Genomic DNA, 18,240 nt, shown 5'->3' on the forward strand with positions numbered 1-18,240 from the left:
CTTAACTATACTACCAGACATTCTTAGTCCAAAGGGTCAAATAAATTTCTATTCATCTAAAAATGTTCTGGAAACATATAGTTATAATAAGGACACAAAAATACATAAACAACAGACTTTAAACAATAGACCAGTGTTAATATTTGAAATAATTGGTAATGGTATTATTATTTATTTTTAAAATAAACTTAATTGCGAAATATAATAAAATCAATAGTCTTTAATACTCAGGATAGATTGTATGAAATGCAGAGGGAGAGTGCTATTACTTTTTTTAAAGTGGACTATGTAACAAATTTCCAAAATTAAAGTATTTCACTATACTTTATTGATATAAATACAGCAAATCACATAAGCAACAGCTTCCAAATTATTACCACACAAGAAAAGCAAAGTCAAAATAATGAACTATTAATGCATACGTAAATGCTTTCATTTCAACAAAACTGTCTATAACAAAACATCCTACATACTTGGTACTGTTTGCTTATAACTGATTAAATATTTGAAACCAAGCAAAGGTGAATTTTAATCAAACTTTTATTTCTCAGTGGAAAATGCTCTCTTCATCAGAGGTGGCTGAGCTTTCCCAACATCAAACATCATCTCCAAAGGTGGGTTGTTGAGAGAACACCAATCTGGGATGCGACCTGTCTGATTATAATACTCTTTTGAGACTGATCGGCTTCCTAGTATGTCTTGCAGTGCTCCAAAAATAGCTCCTGTGTGGTAAAAATATTTTTACAGCTAGAATGAAAACTTTGAACAGAAAGCTTTATATACACATATATCAACTTCATTATAAGACAAGAGAGAAGTGGTAATATTCAGCACTGCGTAATCAGTCTTCAAATTAATTCCAGAAGTTATTCTGTATCCTAGTTTTGACTGATCGAGTAAGCTGTAACTCCTGTTGAGAGTAGGAAGGGCCTTTGTTGTTGTTGTAGTATTGATTTTCTGAGGAGCAGCTGGTGGGACTGAACTGCTCACCCTGTGGTTAGCATTCAGTGCTTATCCTACAGCACCACACCAGGACTCCAAAGGATCTTTAGCAGATTAACATGAATATAATAAGTATCTAAAAGTAGGTGGAGTAGAAGGGATTTTCAACTTTAAATAAATACAGCAACCAATAAGATCCTTCATTTTTTGGCATAATTCTAAGATTACAGTACTTTAATAAATAAAATGGCACTATAAAACTCAGTAAGCATAAGGCTTTACAAAGATCCACAAGGCAGTCTTTAAAGCTATTTGTCTTTAATCAAAAATATATTTTGAGTAACTTCTACTCTATAACAAATTACACAACATTCACTTTTCTGAGTATATCAACCTGATACCAATTAGAATGAATTGTAACAGCATTACATATATATGTTGTTGTTAAGTGCTATTGAGTCAGTTCTTACTCACAGTGATGCTATATAGGATTTCCAAAGAACAGTAAGTGGGTTTGAACTGTCAACCTTGTGATTAGCAAGGCAGTGTTTACCCTTAGCAGGTCGGTGCTTATCCTACAGCACCACACTAGGATGCACATATACATGAGTCCTGGCATGGCATTGTAGGATAAGCACTAGCCAGTTAACTGCAAGGTTGACAGTTCAAACCCACCAGTGTCTCCTTGGAAACCTTATACAGGGTCAATGTGAGTCAGAACCAACTTGACAGCACTTGACAACATCATATGTTGTTGTTGTTGTTGTTGTTGTTAAGTGCTGTCAGGTCGGTTCTGACCCATAGGGACCCTGTATAGGGTTTTTGAAGAGTAACTGGTAAGCTTGAACTGTTGACCTCGTGTTTCAAATTGACTGCAATAGTGTATCGACAGAGAACTGCCAGAAATTTAAGATGGATTCAGAAGACAGCGTGGAACTAGGTACATCATTGTGTCAAATGTATCTTGGCTGAATGCAGAGAATACCAGAAAAATGTTTGTGCTTTATTGACTATGTCAGTATTTTCGACTGTGTTGATCATGATTTGGAAATCCAGTGCATTAACCTATAGCGCCATGCCAGGACACATACGCATATGTATGGCTCCTAAGTATAACATACACATATATACATACATGTTGTATAATTTGTTATAAAGTATGGTGGTGGTGGTTACGTGTTGTGGAGTTGGTTCCGACTCATAGCAACCCTGCACAGGGCTTTCGAGGCTGTAAATCTTTACAGGAGCAGAAAGTCTCTCATCTTTCTCCTGTGGAACAGCTGGTAGTTTCAAACTGCTGACCTTAAGGCTTGCAGCCTGATTTGTAACCACTACGCTACCAGAGCTCCTTGTTATAAAGTATAAGTTACAAGACCTGAGGTAGCGTAGTAGTTATGAGTTGGGCTGCTAACCCTAAGGTTAGTAGTTCGAAATTACAAGCTGTTACACAGGAGAAAGATGAGGCTTTCTGTTCCCGCAAAGTTTTACAGCCTCGGAAACTCTATACAGTGTCACTGTGAGTCGGAACTGACTCCACAGCACATAACCACCAACACAGCACCACCATACTTTTATACCCACATAGTAAAACCTGTGTAAACTGGAAACCTGTCAGTAAACTAAGTCACATCATATAATGCAACTAAAAAATAGAGACCAGTTTTCATATATAGCTCATGAATTAGTTTCGAAAGTAATTGAAATGTTTTGAGCAAGGGTAATATCACTGAATTAAATTCATAATTGGATGAAGAAATTTAGTTAGAATAATCAGAGTAAATGCCAAAATAAATAGGCACATAATTTTAAATATATAATTTAATGAAAAATCAACGTTCAAAGAAAATCATTTAAGAGTTTACTAAGTGGGCAATTTTGAACACTGACTCTTCTATTCTAACACACCCATTAGTAAGGTTATTCAGCAGCCATTTACTATATAATGATTATACAGAGTAAACAAGGAGCCAGGTGAGCTGCGGTGAACTACAACCCCGGGTGACCTATGGCCCGGGGTGAACTACGACCTGCGACAAGCCCTGACATCCAAGCAAAAGAAGAATTATGGAGGCAGGTTTGGAGCTTCATACCTCAGGGGGGAGACTCAGTCCCAGTGGGGGTGGTTTGGGATGGGAGGTGGGAGTGGGGTGTGCCATTGTATAATTGTTCTGACAAAGGGAATAAGGCAGTCTGTGGTGGTTTGGGGTGGCGAGAAGGGGTTGGGGGTGAAGGTTGTTCATGGGCTGGAGGGCAGGCTTATGTTGGTGTGGGTGGCAGGGCAGACAGTGTACATTGGGAAGTAGGTTGGTAGAGGGGGGACAGAGGGAGAGACACAGGGACGAATGTGGTAGCTGGTTGGGTGGAGGTGAAAGCTGTTGACCATGGAGGGGACTGCATGCGTGTGGTGGGGCAGACTATATGATTCGTTTGCTGTGGTTCTGCTCTGTGTGACCTTCACTCAATTCAAGACAGAAGGTCAAAGGAAAAATAAAGTTACAAAAAGGTTTTCTTGATAAAAGCAACAATCTATGATGGTTATGAGGGGTAGGGGCAGGGACAGAATATTATTCACAGTCTAGAGAATAAATGGGCAATATACAACCACCAAAGGGAGGCTAGCAGAGGGAAGATGAAGGTAGTGGGACACACAGGGAGGAATGCAATAGTTAAAGTGAACAGAAGTCAATATGATTAACTGTTGGTGCGTGGAAGGGATTGCAGCCATGTAATGAAGCAAAAAGTATATCATTTGTTGAATGTAGTAAAAACTGATGGTCTGCTCTGTAAACCCTCACTCAATTCTCAGTAAAAAGTTACAAAACAGAAACAACTAAATTCTTACCTCCCAACCAGGCCACACAGTTAGCCTTTGCAGGTGGAGTATGAATTCGGAATGTCTTCGTGCCAAGTGCTTTTTTATATTTTGGTTTTTCAACCAAGTATCTTATTTCTGCAAGCAATCTGTGGAGAAATCCTGGCAACATGGATGTGCCACCTATGACTACCAAATTCTCTGCTAGTTGCTTTCTTGTATCTATTGGGCACTGTTATTAAAAAAGAAGAAGAAATAATTTGTCCCTGATTTATAAGTAATGCTTGACTGTATTATAGATGAGTTATAGAAATCTGTTATTACCATTAGGTGATCATTTGGGTACAGTAAGGTCTCAGCAAGGTTTTCTTAACAAGTGTGTTCTTCAAACAGCAAATGTAACCACAATTACCATATACTTATATAGAACTTTAAAGATTTGAAAGTATTTAAAAATTTAATACTGTGAAATTAAAAACTTCACAGGACAAATGCTAATATGTGAGTATTCTAATTTTCAGGGTAGAATGATTGAGCTGGGATAAAAGTATGACAAGAAATAAATTATTTTTATTTTCGTTTTTAGTAAGGAAAGTATGTGTATTATATTTTATAATAATCGTCCCTGAGTGGAGTCCTAGTCTGGAGCATATTTCAGGGCAATGATGGTGATTCTGTAGTCATTAAACCAAAGAGACATAGTACCATATGATTTGTGGAAATGGAGTCAATGGGTGATACAAAAGGCTAAAAAAGTTTGCTGATAACCAAAATGCTGGAGGTTCAAAGTCTATCTAGAGGCTCCTCAGATCAAAGGTCTGGCAATATACTTTCAGAAAATCAACAACTGAAAACTCTTATGAAGCATGGTTCTACTCTGACACACATGGGTTTGCCATGAGTTGGAAATGACTTGATGGCAACTGGTTTTCTGTGAAATGAAAGTGCAATGCTATGCAAACCTGCATTTGATAGGGCCACAAGCTACACGTATGGTGATTGTGTGTCATGGAGTAGGTTCTTATTCATAATCACCCTGTATATGGTTTTTTGAGGCTGCAAATCTTTACAGAAGCAGAAAGCCTCATCTTTCTCCCGAAAAGTGGCTGGTGGATTCAAACTGCTCATCTTGCAATTAGCAGCCCTCCTCATAACCCACGATACCACTAAGGCTCCTTGCAAACCACACTTAGTACAAAGTAACACTTTGGGTATTACTGTTCTGAAAAAAACAAACAAAATACAAGAGGTACTTATTATCCTTAAAATGTCTCAGGTACCATGTTTCAGTAAGACTAAACTCATCAGGTATAACATTTAATATGAAAGGTAAAAGTGTATCTAATAGCTAAAGCAAAAATTGACAGTGTAACATTTAAAATTTTTCTTTAAAATATACCTGCATAAGCGAATCCAGTATTAAAGTGGCAACTGATTTTTCTTCATTATCTTGTTCAAAAAGAATTTCCACAACTGAATCTCTGAGATGAAAAACATCATAAAATATAATATGGAGTACACCAACAGTTGTAGTGACGTAATATTTTTAAGTACCAATACTATGCTAATGCAGAATAATTGTTAAAACACAAATTGTTCTCATATGTAGGGAGCACAGTACCTGCCGCACAGGGTACGGATTCAGTGAGTTAACAGAACATTGCCTGATCCATATAAGGCATTTCATAATGATTATCTACTAATATTATTATACATAGATTTATATATACATATCTTATGTTCAATTTACCTCCCCAAGTTGAATAACAAAAAGGATATTCTATAAACGTGAGTAAGACACTACTCCACAAGTATATACATAAAAAAAAAAAAAAAAAAAATCAAAACACCATCTCTTTGTTTTTTAAAAGTTATACACTGCAAAGATTGCTAGTTGCCTATCAAGTATGCATTTTTAGTTTTCCCTTTTCAAATTCAAATCCCACTTTTGGTTAGCATGATCTTTGCGATAAAAGAGTTCTGTATCTAAACTGTAATGGTGATGACACAAATCTGTCATGTGTTAAGTGTCAGTATCAACTCATAGAGGCCCTGTGTAGGGTGTCCGAGGATCAGTTGGTGGGTTTGAACTGCCAACCTTGTTGTTTGCAGTCCAGTGCTGATCCTACAAGGCCACACCACAATAAAATTACACTAACTAGGTATATATATATGTGTGTGTGTGTGTGTATGCGTGTACACACACACATATTACGGAGTTCTGGAGTGGTGCTGTGAGTCAATGGGCTGGACTGCAATGTCAGTTTGAACTGCAAGGTCAACGGTTCAAGCTCACCAACTACTCCTCCGAAAACATATATATATGTTGTTGTTTTTATGTGCAGTGGAGTTGGTTCCGACTTATAGCGACCCTGTATATGGTTTCCGAGGCCATAAATCTTTACAGGAACAGAATGCCTCATCTTTCTCCTGAAGAACAGCTGGTAGTTTCGAACTGCTGACCTTGCGGCTCGCAGCCCGATTCATAACCACTACAGCCCGATTCATAACCACTATGCTACCAGAGCTCGCTCTCTCGCGCTCTCTCTCTCTCTCTCTCTCTCTCTCAACACTTTAATACCAATGGCAATTTCCTGGTTTTGAGATTATACTATAAACATGTAAACTGTAACCACTGAGTGAAACTGGTAGAAAGGTATAGGAACCTCTGTGTACTATCTTTGCAACTTCCTAACAAGATATGTTACACCCTTACTTTTTTCTTTTTTTCACCCAACATATCATCTTTAACTTTTGTATACAAGCAGACACTGGGTTACTAACAAGATCTGTTGCTAAGTGTATCTTTAAGTCAGATTTCTATGTGAGTGAATAGGTGCCTCCAGTTCTTATTAAGCCTGTCTTTAGTGCTCTTGTGGTGCTGCTGGTTACACTAACCACTCTGTGAGAGACAGATGAAGCTGTCTGCTTCCACAAAGATTTATAGTGTCAGAAACCCTCTATCTAGGATTGCTATGGGTCGGAACTGACTTCATGGCAGTGGGTGTGGTTTTTAGTGCAAGAAAAGCTCCATGTCCTTTACAGGAGTGTGCAGCAAGTGAAGGCAACTGGTTCAACCATTTCAAAGTGAGAGTAAATTTACATAACATTAGAGGGAAAGAATGAGTTGTCTAATGTTTGTAATCCAGGGACTTACTTAAATCATGTTCTTCTTTTTAATTTCTCAATTATCTCTATATTAATTACTTCAAAATCAAATAGGACCTTCAATATATTAAATAATTCTTTTCTGTGTACCTTCTAATATAATTTTATAGCTAAAGCTTTGGTCATGCAAATCTTATAAAGCTGGTATGGGTTAGACAAAAATTATAGTTATCAAAAGAATTATATAGGTCTTTAATACCAGTTTATATTACATTACTAGACAGAACAATAATAAAAGATGAATAAAAAATGGTGAAATACTAATGAATCTGACAGATTGAGTTTATCTGGAACAATCTATTCTTTGTAACAGGAAGTTTAAAAAGGGTCAGAAAACTAAGACCTGCTAGCCAAATCCAGACCAAAGAGTTTTGTAAACAAAATTTTATTGGAAAGAGCTACACAAATTCATTTACATACTCTCTATGGATGATTTCTGTGTTAAACAGTAGAATTGAGTATTTGAAGCATAGACCACATGGCTTGCAGAGAAACTTTAATGACCCTTGTATCATACTCCCTGCTCCATTTCAAAGAATGATTGATTGCATTAACTGAATTAGTTCTGAATGATCTTGATGAACAGGAAAGAATTTAAGTTAAAAATATGTTTTTTAATTAAATAATTAATCATGAATGATAAGGCTTAATGAAAAAACACCTGAAATGTTTAATCAGCAATACTGAAGTATGGCTAATACAAACATTTTTAAAAATCCAGAAATTTATTTTACTTCATCATTTTGCTCCTAAAAAATTAAGGTCTCACCTGATTGACCCAAGGACATGTAAAATCTTCTCTCCATCTAATGGGTAGTCAACATTTGGGGGTGGTGTGGGGCGCTGAAGTAAAAATATCATAAGTGTAAGTCTACATGCGTTATAATCTCACTACAAAGAATGTAACTTTATCTGTAACTTACCTCAGTTTTCCCATCAAGGTTAAATTTTGCTGCTTGGATATTTAGTCCACGCTTGAGATCACTTACAATGCAAGTGCGAACTTAGAATAAAGAAAAGGGAACTCTGTTACACTTCGTGATTGAATAGAGTCAACCTACATCCCAGTTAAAACAATTCCATTTAAGAGGACAAGGTGACCATTCATTCCTTTGGATTTTACAAACTCTACCCTAGTGTATTTAAGTTGGCTAACGGCTATTTATTCACAATTGAAAAGGCTGTCTTTATTCATTGAGGAGTCATAAAACATGTTTCAACATGTGTGCAATCTTTGCCACTAAGCCCATTCTGACTCAAGGCAACTCTGTGTAAGGGTTCTGAGGAGAGGTTGGTGGGACTGAACTGTCACCCTTGCAGTCAGCAGTCCAGTGCTTATCCTAAAGTGCCATCCTCATGAACAGATGGATAATTCTAGTTGAACAACATGCTTTGCTGACACATTTATTTATGTCTATCTATTTGTTGGAGTCCTGGTATGGTGCTGTAGGATAAGTACTGGACTGCTGATGCAAGGCTAGTGGTTCAAACCCACCAGCCACTCCTTGAAAACCCTATAAAGGGATGCTATGATTTGGAACTGACTCTTTGGCACTTAATAACTACAGCAATCCATCCATCCATCCATCTGATTTTTTAAAAAATTTTTTAGAGAAAACACAACCTAAATGTTGCTCTCAGTTGCAGTAATTCCCCTTGGTGGTGGTGGTGGTGTGCCGTGGAGTTGGTTCTGACTCACAGCGACAGGGTTTCTAAGATTGTAAATCTTTATGAGAGCAGAAAGCCTCATCTTTCTCCTGTGGAAGAGCTGGCAGTTTCGAACTGTTGACCTTGAGGTTAGCAACCCAATTCATAACCACTACCTTACCAGACCTCCTTAATACGACTTTGGTATTTATTTTTTTTAATGGCATAATAATTTTTTGCTTCCTTGGTACATGCTAAGATTACCACTTTTCTTCTACGATAGTAAATTTTTGTTTTTTAAAACCTTTACACATTTATCTTTTAAGTTAATATTGCAAAGCACTGTTTATAATGATTGGTGATGGTTATATGCTATGGAGTCGGAACTGACTCATAGCGACCCTGTACAGGGTTTCCGAGGCTGTTAATCTTTACGTGAGCAGAAAGCATCATCTTTCTCCCGTGGAACAGCTGGTAGTTTTGAACTGCTGACTTTGTGGTTCGCAGCCCGATTCGTAACCACTATGCTACCAGAGCTCCTTACTATTTATAATGAGCTGCTTTAAATGATTTTCAGAAATAAGGTATAGTTTTTTGAAAGCAGAGATAAAATATGTTGAATGCTAGAAATCTATTGACTTGAATTTCAAACAGAACATATTGGTCATGTATAGATAAAAAGCTAGTTTCTTTCACTAATACAGAGGACATTTGTTGAGAGCGAATCTGTAATATGCTAGACAATGAGCTAGCTGCTTACACATCTACTCTTCACTTATTGACTATTTCATTATCTGCTATTTTGTATTTACATCTTTAAAAAAATTCTCAGGCGGTACCTCTGATGGTCCAGACCCCACACAGTCGGGGACCTGGGGCACCCTCAGGGGCACCCTGAACAGTGTCTCAATGACAAGGCCACAAAATACGCTCTCCCATTTGTACAAAACATCTTCCTTTAGTCACAGAGGTTGCGGGGCAGCAGTGGAATGATGTGAGGTTGTGGGCAGACAAGAGGTGGTTAGGTGAAGGCCAGAAGGTGCTGGGGAGGTTAGTGGGAAAGGCAGGAAAGTGGGAAGAGGGGAAGGGGTCACATGGGACTGTGGGTCAGGGCAGATGCAGAACAAATGGGGTTCCCACCTGTGGTAAGTGTTGGGAGGTGACAGGCAGAGGATGAGTGGGGTGCCTGCAGAGAACAGGTAGTAGTGGTGGAGAGGGGTAACATCTGACTACCACCACTATGACCCACCCCTCTCTCACTCCTTGAGTGTTGCACAGTGTTGGGGAAGGTGTAGTGTTTAAGAGGGCTGACCATGCCACATGCATCCCCACACACTGAACAACTACAACTGGGTATACCCGTGCCAGGGATGGGACATGCTCTCAATTCTCACATGACACCAATTTCATATACTTTGGAATTTAGCCATGTTGAAAAATGAGGAGTGGGTATATGTTTTATATTTCATTCAAGTCCTCATAACTACCTAAGCAAGATAAATACTTTGCCCTCAAGATACTGCATACTTGACTAAGGTTGGAATACTTTAAAGCAATCTAATCAACCAAATTGAAAACCTAAGAATAGATAAACAACAGTTTAAAAAAATTTCAAGTAACTGGTTTTTAAACATAAATGGATTTATACACACTACAAATATAATTCCATAACTTATTTCTTTCTTAACATAATAGACATCCTTCCAAATCAATATATGTAGCTTCTTTCCTTTAATATCTATACGATATTTTTTATTATGAAGTTACCAAACTTCATTCAACATTCCTGTTAGATGGAATCCACTTTCACTTTTAATAAACTAAGCCAGATTGCTTTCTAGTAAGATTTGCAATCCTTTCTAATAGTAATATGTATTCATTTTCCTACAATCTCACCAATAATGGAGGCCTCTATTTCAAATTTTTGCCAGTCTGATGTGTTTCTCTGACTAATGGGAAAGTTAATCATCTTCTCATAAGCTAGAGCCCATATAACAAGACATAACTCTAAATAGCTCACATAAATTAGCAAGTATATCATGCGGGATATGACTGAAAGGGAGGAGAAAGGAAACGATTAATTTTACTTGAGATAATTTAGCTGTTGCAATAAGCATGTGCAAAATGACTGAAATTTCACAAAATTTGAAAAGGTTTTGGGTAATTATATCACATAAACAAGCAATATAATGAAGAGCATGATCTGGTTTGTACCAATAACTCTAATCCAAACAACCTATGCGACAAGGAACAAGTCATTTAATATTTCAGGGCCCCAAGTATACTAGAGTATCTCCAGGTCCCATTTAGGTCTAAGATCTATTAGTGTCTAATCCTTTCTTAAATATTGCAGAATATTAATTTTACATGCCACTCTAAGTAATGAAGAACAGTGTATCTTAAGTGTTTTTCCATTTAGTACATCAAAACAACAGAGAGCCAAATTTGAACATTATCATAAAACACACTCTAGTAAAATAGAAATAATGTATCTCATTAAAGTGAATCTAATATACTTTGAGCCCTATTCTAGAATTTCCAAATAGTAAAATGACTGACTTTATAAAAATGTACGATGAAAAACTAGAGAAAAAAAACACTATATAATGTCAAACCAGTGGTTCTTTTACACAATTTAACTGCTATTACATATTGGGCAAATTACTGGTTCCCCAATCACCTTGTACGTGCCATACATATAATTGAGCAGTTGCTGTAATAAAACATCATGGATAATGCCAATGGTTTCCATAAGTCTGAAGAAAAATAAAAAACTTTCTTTACATTTACCTAAATTTACATATAAATAAAAAGGTTTACATTATTCCATAGCCTTGTTGTTGTTGTTGTTATGTGCCTTGGAGTCGGTTCCGACTCATAGCGACCCTACACAGGGTTTCCGAGGCTGTAAATCTTTATGGGAGCAGATCGCCTCATCTTTCTCCCACGGAGCGGCCGGTAGTTTCGAACTGCTGACCTTGCGGCTCACAGTCCGATTCATAACCACTACGCTACCAGAGCTCCTTTATACGTTAAATATTGAAAAGATATTATATAGCCAAACATGGAATATATATATTCTATACACAAATATATATACATAATATATACATGAGATGTATATATCCTGGTGTGGTGCTGTAGGATCAGCACTGGACTGCGAACCACAAGGCAGGCAGTTCAAACCCACCAGCTACTCCTTGGAAACCCTATACAGGGCCGTTATGAGTCGGAACCAACTCAATGGCACTTAACAATAATAATAATAATATACAGTCTATGTTTGTTTCTTTAAACAACATGTAAGAATATTTAGAAACACACACATGCCAAACTAACACTTAAGGATAAAAGGGACAAAACTGGGAACTTAAGATAAAGATTTACCTTTAATGTCTTCTAGGACACCTTCTGGAATTGAACCTAAAAGAAGAATTTAACAAACAACCTATTAAATTGCATTCACATTTTCATCTTGACAAGATTTAAAAAAAATATATAACTGGTACAATTTTAAAATAAAAAGCCAGAAAAAATTAAGTTTGCTTTTAGGGAAGATACCTCATTTAAAACCAAGCCAAAGCCAAAGCTGAAGCCAGATATGTACAAAAGGGCTACATATCTGGATATGATAGATGTGCAAACCTTATCAAAAAAGCAAGATCTTTAAAATGAAGACTATTGTATAATTAGAAAGATTATTACCAAGAAAATCTTTTATGACGTAAAGAGGTTTTTCTAGTTATATTGTGGCAAGTACTTAGAAGAACTGAATTGTACAAAGATGAATTTATTTTTCTTTTGAAAAAGTGATATTACAAATATGCTTATTTTCCTTTGATAATAACTGGCTATCCATAATATACTAACCTTATATATATTTTAAAAAGGATCAAATGCAGACTTTTAATCTTTTTCTTCATGTTAAGGAAACATATTAAAACGATGAATGAGATTCAAAGAAATCTATGTGATGTAGAAAAATCTTGGAAGGTGGGTGTTTAGGTATGTTACCATTATTATGTAATTTTTGTTACCAAAAATCTCTAATTTTCTGAGTTAGATTCAGAAACAAATTTTTCTAAGTTAAATTAACATTCATCTAAACTAAAAAAGGAGTGCTGGTGTGGCATTGTAGGATAAACACCAAACTGTTAACCACAGAGTTGGTAGTACAACCCACCATTCTCTCCTCAGAAACACTATACAGGGTTGCTATGAGTTGGAACTGACAAGACGGCACTTAATAACAACAAGCTAAAAAAGTTTAATCCATTGTTAAATAAGTAAAAATATTCTGATTAATTTTTAAGAACAAATTATTTACATTAAAGACAAAAAATTACAACAACTGGATCGATACAACTTGTTTGCTATCTCTTTAAGTTATGACAACTACTGAGAGTTAAGTGTCATAATAAATTGAACTTGAAACCACAACTTCAAAATATTAAACTATGTGATTGTATCCTTTGGTTGTTTGATGATGCATGGAGGGGATAGTAATCATTGCAATGAAACGAAATACAATAGGATGAATGTAAAGCTAATGTTCTCCTATGTAAATTATCACTTAATTAACAATAAAACTTTAAAAAAATATACATATTAAGCTATGATTTTGAAATAAACTATAAAGTTTACTTAATCACAATACTTTTATGAGAACAAAAAAAATTCTATGATTAATACAAATGATTTTAGAATTTTTTTTCTCTATTACCTTGTTGTTTCTAGATTCTTACTTTTGTGCGAGGTATACTTTATAAATACATATATATTAAATTTTCATGCTCAAAAATGTTTTTTTCCTGATAGGGCCAGGATGTAATAAAAATGTTTGGAGAACATTTTTGACAAACTGGACCTTTGCTCATGGATGTAGCTGCCCAAAATTCCAACCGAAAGGGAAGGTTTCTTCCTATCAAGGACCAAGCTTGTCTCATCAGCACACTGGGTTGACAGGGACGGGCAACTTAGACTTCGGCTATCAAAATTGCGAGGACATAAAGGCACAAAGTGACTGGCTTACAAGCTTTCAGGAGGGTGGTTAGGGTCAGAACAAGGAGGTTAAGATAGCATCCCCACTGAATAGTTTTCCTCTTGTCCAGATGGGTCTGGTGATGATGGGGATAGGATTTTATGATTCCACTTTGTGAACTGTGATGGTCACAACTGTAAATGTAGAAGAGGTGTAGCCAAAAGGGGGGAGCAGTTAATAAGTCATTTCAGAAACAGAAGGACCATCAAGAGGGAAGAGCATGAGAGGAGTGAATAATCTTAATCAGAAAAGCAGTGATAAGAGATTGTGGCAGAGGCGATGGCACAGAAAGAGCATGAATATAGGCCCATAGACCAAGAAAGCAATGTGCCTGCAGGCAGGAGGCTGGCTTGCAAAATGTGCCCTTTAGACATTTAAACGAATATATATTTTGCATGTAGTATGTGTACATCGAAAAAAAAGGGTAACAGAGGTAAATACTGTTAGCTGATGGTGCATGGAGGGGATTGTAAGCATTGCAATGACTGGGTGAATGTAAAACTGATGAGCTGCCCTGTAAACCTTCACTCAATTCACAATAAAAGCTTAAAAAAAATTTTTTTTTTTTGTGGAAGCAGAAAACCTCATTTCTCTTTCAGAGCAACTGGTGGATTTGAAGTGCCAATCTTGTGGTTAGCAATCCAGTGCTCATCTTACAGTACCACACAATGACTACTAAATGGGTTATATTATTGTTAAGTGCCATCGAGTTGGTTCTGACTCTTAGCAGTCCAGTGCTTACCCTACAGCGCCACAGAAAGACTCCTAAATGGGATATAACAGACTACAATTTAAGAACACGTGTTCTAATTTCTTCACCTTCAGCCAGAACTTGCCTATGAGTAATTGATGGTCTGTTCCACAGTCTTCCCCTGACCTTGTTTTCGCTGATGAAACACAGCTTTTCCACTGTTTCTCCTCACAGATGTAGTCAATTTGATTCTGTGTATGCCACCTGGTGAGGTTTAACGGTATGGTCATCTTTTATGTTGTTTAAAAAGACATTTGCAGTGAAGAAGTCATTAGTCTTGTAAAATTCTATCATGTTATTCCAGCATGGTTTTTAACACCAGGGCCATATTTTTCCAACTACCGATCCTTCCTCTTTGTTTCCAACTCTGTATGAAATCACAGTAATTATCAATACATTTTGATTGCATGTTTGATCAATTTCACACTGAAAAAGTTGGTAGAAATCTTCAATTATATCACCACTAGCTTTGGTGGTTGGTACATAAATTTGAATAATAGTTGTTTTAACTGGTCTGCCTTATAGGCATAATAGATTATTCTCCTATCATAGACAGCATTATACTTCAAGAAAGATCTTGAAATGTTCTTTTTGATGACAAATGTGATTTAATTCCTCTTCAATATGAATAGTAAACCATGTAATTTTCAGATTCAAAATGGCCAATACCAGTCCATTTCAGCTCACTAATGCCTGGTGGTGGTGGAGGTTGTTATGTGCCATGGAGTCGGTTCCGACTCATAGCATACGGTTTGCGAGGCTGTAAGACTTTATGGGAGCAGAAAGCCTCATCTTTCTCCCAAGGAACCGCTGGTAGTTTCTAACTATTGACTATGAGATTAGCAGCCTGACTTGTAACCAGTAATGTCTAGGCTATCGGCATTTGTGCATTCATTTCATTTTTGACAATTTCCAATTTTCTTAGATTCATACTTTGTACATTCCACATTGATTATTAGTGGATGTTGATAGCTGTTTCTTCTCATTTTCAGTTGTGCTCCATCAACAAATGAAGGTCCCAAAAGGTTTATTCTATTTGCGTCATCACAGTCAAGTCTACTTTGAGGAGGCAGCTTTTCCCCAGTTGTATTTTGAATGACTTCCAACCTGAGGGGCTCATCTTCCAGCACTATATCTGACAATATTCTGGTGCTCTTCAGGATGTTTTAATACTTAATACTTTGGCGCTATATGTCATTGCTCCAGTGTATTCATAGGTTTTCAGGGAGTAAACCTTTGGAAGTATTCTGCCTCTCCTTGTTCCTACTGTCTTAGTCTGGAAACTCAGCTGAATCCTGTGCACCATAGGTGACCCTGATCGTATTTAAAATACCAGTGGCATAGCTTCCCAAATCACAGCAACATGCAAGCCACTACAGTATGACAAACTCACAGACAAGTGGTAGATAGTAGTTTATAGTGGGCAAAATTATGAAAACTTGATAGCCAACACCAAACACCTTGAGGGAATGAGTCACTGAGTCTGGGGGCTCAAAACTATCATCTCAGGGATACCATGGTCAATTGGCAAACATAGTCCACAAAGACAATGTTCTACATTCTACTTTGGCAAGTAGAGACAGGGCTTCAAAGCTTGTGACTGGCTAGATAAGGTGCAATTTTTGGTCTTTTTCTCCATCCTGAACAAAGAACAGTGAAGAAAATCAGAGATACTAGGAAATAATTATGTGTGTTATTTGTATCTTTTCCCTTTTTTGTTAGGTTTGCCAATTTTATCAACCCTTTTGAAGAACCAGCTTTTTGTTCTGTTGATTCTTTCTATAATTTTTCTGTTTTCTATCTCATTTATTTCTGCTCTAATCTTTATTATTTCTTTAATTTTGGTGACTGTAGGCTCACTTTGTTGGTCTGTTTCTAATTGTTGGGAAATGCTGTGTTAATGTGTTAATTTTGGTTCTTTCTTCTTTTTGGATGTGTGAATTTATCGCAGTAGACTGTCCTCTCAGCGCCACTTTCGCCGTGCTGCAAAGATTTTGGTATGTTGTGTTTTCCTTCTCACTTTTTTCTAGGAACTTTGTGAGTTAATGTTTTATTTTTTCTACTACTCAGTAGCTTTTAAGCAGGTTGTTATTCAGTTTCCATGTATCTGACTTTATTTCCTTGGTCTTCCTATTGTTGATTTCTAGTTTTATAACATTGTGGTCTGAGAAGATGCTTTGTAGTATTCTGATGTTAGTAAATTTATGAAGGCTTATTTTGTGGCCTAACACATGGTCAATTTTGGAGAATGTTCCATGTGCCCTGGAAAAGAATGTGTATTGTGCTGCTGTTGGATTGAATGTGCTGTTGCTCTGTACATATCTATGAGGTCAAGTTGGTTGATTGTGTTGTTTAGTTCTTTTGTATCTTTGTTGAGTTTCCTTCTACTTGTTCTATCCTTTTCTGAAAATGGCATATTAAAATCTCCCACTATTTGTAGATTTGTCTATTTCTTTCTTCAATTAGTAGGGTTTGCTTTCTATATTTTGGGGCTCTTTCATTGGGAGCATAGATATTTATCATAGTTATGTCATCTTGTTAAATTGACCTTTTAATCATGAGCTAGTGTCCTTCTTTATCTCTTATGCTGGTTTTTGCCTTAAAGTTTATTTTATCAGAGATTAGCGTTACCACTCCTGCTCATTTTCTATTGCAATTGGTTTGGTATTATTTTTTTCCATCCTTTAACTTTTAATGTGGTTTTGTCTTTGTCTGTAAGGTGTGTTTCTTGCAGGCAGCACATTGAAGGGCCTTGTTTTCATATCCATTTTGTCACTCTCTGTCTCTTCACTGGTGCATTTAGTCCATTGACATTGAGTGTAACTATTGATAGGCACGAATTAATTGCTGTCATCACGTTAGTTTATTTGTAGTGCTGCTGGTTCCTATGTTCTACATACCTTCCTGTGCTGAGTTCAAGTTTTTTGTGCTCTTTCTTGTCAGTTTCTTCTTAGTTTTAATGTTTCCATGTTCTTCATGGATCTTCATTTTCTTGGTATGCTGTGAAGTATTAATATTCTTTAAGGCTACCCTATAATCTACTTTTTCCTCCATTTAAGACAGTTTATTTTATCCTGCAATCTACTTGACCTACTCACTACCTGGATCTCTGTTCCTACATTTTTCCCTTCTTTGACACTGTCATTATTTTGATCTTTGAACTGACCTCCCATGTCCTCTGAATTTGTTGTTGTAATTTTGTTCTGTTCTAGACTCTTCTGTCGACTGAGTTCTGGGTGGTGTTGCCACGTCTGTCAATCTCTGGTTGTTGTATGTTCTTGCTGGTTTTCAGTCCAAAGAACTCCCTTTAGGATGCTTTGAAGCTCTGGGTTGGCTTTGACAAAGTACCTTAGATTCTGTTTATCCTGGAAATGTTTTGACTGCATCATCGTATTTTATTGATAGCTTTGTTGGGTAGACCATTCTTGGTTGGCAGTTTTTTTCTTTTAGGGTTTGGTGTATGTCTCCCCATTGCTTTCTTGCCTACATGACTACTGCTGAGAGATCAGAGCTTAATCTGATTTACTTGTCTACAAGGAAATAATAAGTTCAAAGGACTAATGGCCATTTCTCTGACACACAGCCTCCATAACCCTGACATCAAAAAAACTAGATGGTGTCTGGGTACCACTGCTGACCCCTCTGAAAGAGATTCCAATGGGAGGTCCTGGAGAGAGTAGGGAAAAGTGTGGAACAAAACTCAGTAATAACAAAGACCACATTTATTGCTCAGGTAGATGTTGGTAGAACTGCTGCGACTATGGCCCTTCAACACCCTTTGAGCCTAAAGTTGAACTCACTTCCATGGCTCAACTTTCAATAAATGATAAACCTATGAGATCAAACAATAACACAATTAAGAGGTACCACTCCTTAGAA

The 18,240-nt window shown here is 36.8% G+C and overlaps 1 protein-coding gene across 1 annotated transcript in view; it reads right to left on the reverse strand.

Moving 5' to 3' along the window:
• Positions 1-296: 296 nt before the first annotated feature.
• Positions 297-18,240, reverse strand: part of ACTR10 (actin-related protein 10 homolog (S. cerevisiae)) — a 39,666-nt gene continuing 21,722 nt past the window's right edge. The window contains exons 8-13 of the mRNA XM_006864605.1: positions 11,957-11,992; positions 7,846-7,925; positions 7,692-7,765; positions 5,154-5,235; positions 3,785-3,986; positions 297-722 (exon numbers count right to left, since the gene is read on the reverse strand). Of these exons, the coding sequence (XP_006864667.1) occupies positions 541-722; positions 3,785-3,986; positions 5,154-5,235; positions 7,692-7,765; positions 7,846-7,925; positions 11,957-11,992 (656 nt within the window). The 3' untranslated portion in view covers positions 297-540. The remainder of the gene's footprint in view (positions 723-3,784; positions 3,987-5,153; positions 5,236-7,691; positions 7,766-7,845; positions 7,926-11,956; positions 11,993-18,240) is intronic.

The sequence above is a fragment of the Chrysochloris asiatica genome, unplaced genomic scaffold (genome assembly GCF_000296735.1).
Source record: "Chrysochloris asiatica unplaced genomic scaffold, ChrAsi1.0 scaffold00067, whole genome shotgun sequence".
Lineage (NCBI taxonomy): Eukaryota > Metazoa > Chordata > Mammalia > Afrosoricida > Chrysochloridae > Chrysochloris > Chrysochloris asiatica.